Source organism: Odontomachus brunneus, unplaced genomic scaffold (genome assembly GCF_010583005.1).
Source record: "Odontomachus brunneus isolate Ranch 3 - 2012 unplaced genomic scaffold, Obru_v1 Obru_scaffold_006, whole genome shotgun sequence".
Lineage (NCBI taxonomy): Eukaryota > Metazoa > Arthropoda > Insecta > Hymenoptera > Formicidae > Odontomachus > Odontomachus brunneus.
In genome coordinates, this window is record NW_022639456.1 from 135,528 (window position 1) to 140,354 (window position 4,827).

At 34.9% G+C, this 4,827-nt stretch overlaps 1 protein-coding gene across 1 annotated transcript; it reads left to right on the forward strand.

Moving 5' to 3' along the window:
• The first annotated feature begins 646 nt into the window (after positions 1-646).
• On the forward strand, positions 647-3,419 carry LOC116853545 (pre-mRNA-splicing factor CWC25 homolog). The gene is made up of 5 exons (XM_032834667.1): positions 647-885; positions 1,022-1,358; positions 1,580-1,740; positions 2,072-2,877; positions 3,006-3,419. The coding sequence occupies exons 1-5, from the start codon at positions 868-870 to the stop codon at positions 3,118-3,120; spliced, it is 1,437 nt and encodes a 478-aa protein (XP_032690558.1). The 5' UTR covers positions 647-867; the 3' UTR covers positions 3,121-3,419.
• The last annotated feature ends 1,408 nt before the right edge of the window (positions 3,420-4,827 follow it).

Sequence of the window (4,827 nt, forward strand, 5' to 3'; positions counted from 1 at the left end):
GCATAAAATATGACGACCCGGGATGAAATTTTCCATTTTTTTTCACAAATTGTTACTGATTCGTGACTTTTAACGTGCCTCGTATCTCGTAAGAAAATTTCAGAACCTATAAAATACAAAAAGCTTAATAAGCTTTATTTATATTTAAAGACAATATTCTGACAATATACATCACTATAGAAATAAACCTAAACCTGGCTAACCTACACTGCTGTATTTAAATTTTTTATCTTACCGTGATGGCTAATGGTTGTACGAATGTTTCGAAGAACAAAAAACCATAAATAATTTAGTAATTTCATACTGTATTGCACTCTTTGCGCACTCTCCACCATCTCCACCGATTCACACCGCGCAAAAGAGATTGGAGAAAAGTCATACGAGTGGTCCACGGAGTACGGTTTTCGAACGGCCATGGTCGCATGGTCAGTGTGCCCACTAGGGGTTTTCGAACGATCTGAGTGTGACAAAATACACACGGGTGATGTTTTCGAACGCACCCTAAGGGCTGCGTTGAGATTCCACACCCGGGTATATTCTATTACTAGAAGTGCTATAGTATATGTAACATATACTATAATATTTCTAGTAATAGAGTGCACTCAGATGAAGAATTTGAACGCACCCAAGCAGGAGCCAATTTTTACAAGAGAGAGTTTGTACCCTCTGTCAAGATGGCGGTTCTGCTTTGTTGGTCTGTTTACTTCGAAGAACTGTAGCTTTGTTGAATGCGGGTAACAAAAGACGAGTAGTAGTGGTCCGAATATTTCCCTTAAGAGGATTGCGATTACACTAATGTTTGTTCATATTGGCAATTAACAATAGCGTCACTATTGTGTACAGTCACATCAGATTGAATATATCAAAATGGGTGGTGGAGATTTGGTAAGTACTTTGCGCTTATGACAAATTTATGTTAGTTATAAATAATATTATTCTGATTATAAATATTATAAAACCATTTCAAACTATTATTATATGATCATATTTTATTTCATGCGTATGCATTTGTATATTATAGAATTTGAAAAAGTCGTGGCATCCATCTACTATGAAAAACATGGAAAAAGTGTGGAAGGCGGAGCAGCAGAATGATCAAGAAAAGAGAAGAATAGCTGAACTGAAAAAGGAGATTGAAATGGAGAAAGATCGGGAAGATATGACAAAATATGCTATGGAACAAGGTGTGATAGAGAAGAAAGATGAGAAAAAACTAGACTGGATGTACAAAGGCCCAAATCAGATGGTCAATAGAGAGGAGTATCTACTAGGAAGACCAGTTGACAAAGCTTTTGAACAAATGATTCAGGCGGAAAAGGCAGAGCTGAATAGGATACCAAAAAATCATGTTGAATATGGTAAATTTATACTTACGCAAGACAATATCTTTTAGCACTATAGGCACATGAATGTATGCGTATGAGCAATATTTCATTTAATGTAATATAAGTAAAAGATGAGAATAATAAAATTGATAAAGTTAAGATTTGAATCAAATATCAAGATTGATATTTTATATTTATGATACTTGGCCTTATATTTTGGTAACTAACTTTGGTTGACTTTGTTTTGTCATTAGAATGCATCCCTCCTTCGCTGAGATTTTTTTCTGGTAACGAACAGGTAGATTTAGCCAGGAAAATGCAAGAAGACCCTCTGTATGCCATAAAGAAAAAAGAAGTAGAGACCAGGAATCAACTCTTAAAAAATCCTGTTAAATTAAAACAACTTAGAGTATTGGTAAGTATATGTATATACTTCTACACATGTGTATACATATATATATGTAATGTGTGTGTGTGTGTGTGTATTACTGAAAGTAGCCTGAAAAAATTGTTCCTTTATCAATCTTGTAATAGACTGATTTGTGAATGAAAAGTCTCAAAACAGTTGAATGATATAGTCCTCCTTGAAAACAAAATTGTTTTCTTTTTTTTGCACAAATCAATTTGCTACAAGATAAACAGAATCAACAAGTTTTTGAGGCACATCTACTATATGAATTATCTACATATCCTTGTTTACCTCTGCCGAATATTGATTTGTACATAATTTTCTGCATGATTTAAAGCTGGAACAACAGTCGCGCAAAAGCAAAAACGAGAAGAAGAAAAAGTTGAAGCAACAGGATAGCAGTGACGACGAGACTAAATTAGATATGTTGTTAGTCGCCAAGTACAAGCAATTAAAGGACAACATCAGCGAAGAAAACTTATTGAAATCGATGAAGAAACATAAACAAAAAAAGAAGTCGAAAAAACACAGTTACTCCGAGAACGATTCAGATAGTAGCGACGACGATACCAACACTTGTGTCAAAGAGAAACCGCATAAGCGGAAAAAGCAGAAGAGAAATATAAGCGACAGGGAGGACGGTGATAGCAATAGTGAAAGCAGCAGTGAAGAAAATAACACTCAGCGTAAGAAGGAAGATGATAAAAAAAGACACGGTGATAAAAAAAAACGTTCGAAAGACAGTGCAAAGGTCAACGATAGCAAGAAACAAATTAGGGAAAGAAAATCAAGTAGAGACAGAAATGTCGAACACGAAAAGAGTAAAGGATATAGGGGAGATTATAACATTGATCGTAAAAGACAGCGATACGAAGAGAATAGCAGGCAGAGAGACAGTTCTCGGAATAAGTACAATGATGAGAGAAGATCTACCACCGATAGGCGAAATGATGGAACAACGAATAAGTGGAGATCGAGGCAGAGGCAGAACTTTACAGAGGAGGAGAAGGAACGACGGAGACAGGAAATGATTGCGAACGCGATGTGGCGCGATAAGGAAAGAGAAAAGAATGTTAAAATGTACCGTGAGGAAGAGAAGAAGGAAGCGCAGAGTAATAAGTCATACAATAAGGACTTCATTAGGTACGTCCTCTCGAATGTGTAAATTACGAATACACTATTTCTGTGAGAACAGACATCGCAATGCGTAAATATAATAACTTTGGCCGTTACTAATTAGAGCAGTAAAATTAATTGTGTTTATGTTACAGGAAACAATTAGTCGTCGCGACAGAAGTTGGTACCGTCGCATCCAGAATCAAAGCTAATATCAACAATATACAACGTTCCGGTCGAGCAATGGACACGAATTTCGCTAGGAGGTGACTCTCGTTTCGTGTAATTTGTACAATTGCAGAATATACTTTGACTTTTGTGTAAATATTATATATATATGTTTTATACTATGGCTGCGTTCCTTTTGGACGCTTACGCGCTATAAGTGCTTATAAGCGTCACTCTATCTTTCTTCCGCATCTAATGAGCAATAAAAATAGAATGGCGCTTACAGCGCGTGAGCGCCTAAAAGGAACGCAATTTATATGTACGTACACACGTACGAGCAGTGTTGTAACTAGCTACATGTATCTTTTTGCAGTATCTAAATACTTTTTGTGTATCTATATCTGTATCTAGTTATATTTTTCATTTCAAAATCTGTATCTAGTTACATTTTATTTCGTATCTATCTAAATTTGTCATTTAATATTTTGTAAATGTTTCTATTAACAATTATTATACATGAAAAAAATAAATGTAATTATTTATAACTATTAAAAAATAAAAAGTTCCGATACGAAATAAAATGCAATTTTGATGATTTTATATATAATTGTTATTTTTGACTACTATATAAATACTTTATTTTGTGTTTTTATATTTTCCTTGCAAATCAGACTTGTTTTCTTGTTACTTTAAAAATTGTTGATTTTTATATTATAACAAAGTTGTATAACTTTTTTTTTAATGTAATAATTTATTTGAAAAAAAAATGAAAAAGTCTGTTATTGACGATTAAAGAAATATCATAATTTTTCACGTATTTTAATGATAACTGCGATCTATGATCACGGATACAAAATATTTTTCACATGGTAAAATAGAAATCACAAGTATGTGATAGTTTACGTAATAGCCGCTGTTTGGTCCTGGCGGCGCTGCAGATGTTGACAGACGTTTTGCTGCAGACATAAGATAGCGGCTAGCAGTCCCTGGTTATATAGTCAAAGATTACCACGATGAAAATGAAGGACTCTGATTGGTCAATTTTTTTATGCGTTTGCATTATGTCTTTATGCAAGAGTGTATGGTCTCCACTTTATATTCTTACACCATAGTTGCTTTGTGGGTGCGTTTAGCGAACTCAACAGTTGCACAACAGTTGAGTAATTCGTCAATGGCTGCATTCAGCAGACTCAACAGTTGCACAACAGTTGAGTAATTTGTCAATGGGCGCATTCAGTAGAAAAAGCGCTCAGTGAGCAATCAACGATTATTGGTTCTTGCTATTAGATCCCTAAATCTAGACCAATTACATTGACAAATTACTCAACTGTTGTGCAACTGTTGAGTCTACTGAATGCAGCCAATGTAATTGGTCTAGATTTAGGGATCTAATAGCAAGAACCAATAATCGTTGATTGCTCACTGAGCGCTTTTTCTACTGAATGCGCCCAATGTAATTGGTTTAGATTTAGGGATCTAACAGTGGGTGCTTTCCAATTGCTTAACACATCTTAACACATATGTACACAAAACCAGTTTATTGGTCGCATATTATCTAAAATATCTTGTAAGATAATATACAACCAATAAACTGGTTTTGTATAATACACAAAACGTAACTGGAAAGCACCCAATAAGAACCAGTAATCGCTGATTGCTTATTGAGCGCTTTTTCCACTGAACGCGCCCATTGGATGCATTCAGTACTACACCGCTCAGTGAGCTCTTGTATCCCATTGGCATATTCTTTTAGATCTAAAAATATGTACCAATGAAATATAAGAGCACACTGAGCGCTCCGTAATTGAA

Bases quoted from the DNA above. Each gene is read 5' to 3' on its own strand.
- LOC116853545 (XM_032834667.1), top strand. The intron at 1,359-1,579 runs GTAAATTTATAC...TTTTGTCATTAG, and splicing joins AAAAAATCATGTTGAATATG to AATGCATCCCTCCTTCGCTG. The intron at 1,741-2,071 runs GTAAGTATATGT...CATGATTTAAAG, and splicing joins TAAAACAACTTAGAGTATTG to CTGGAACAACAGTCGCGCAA.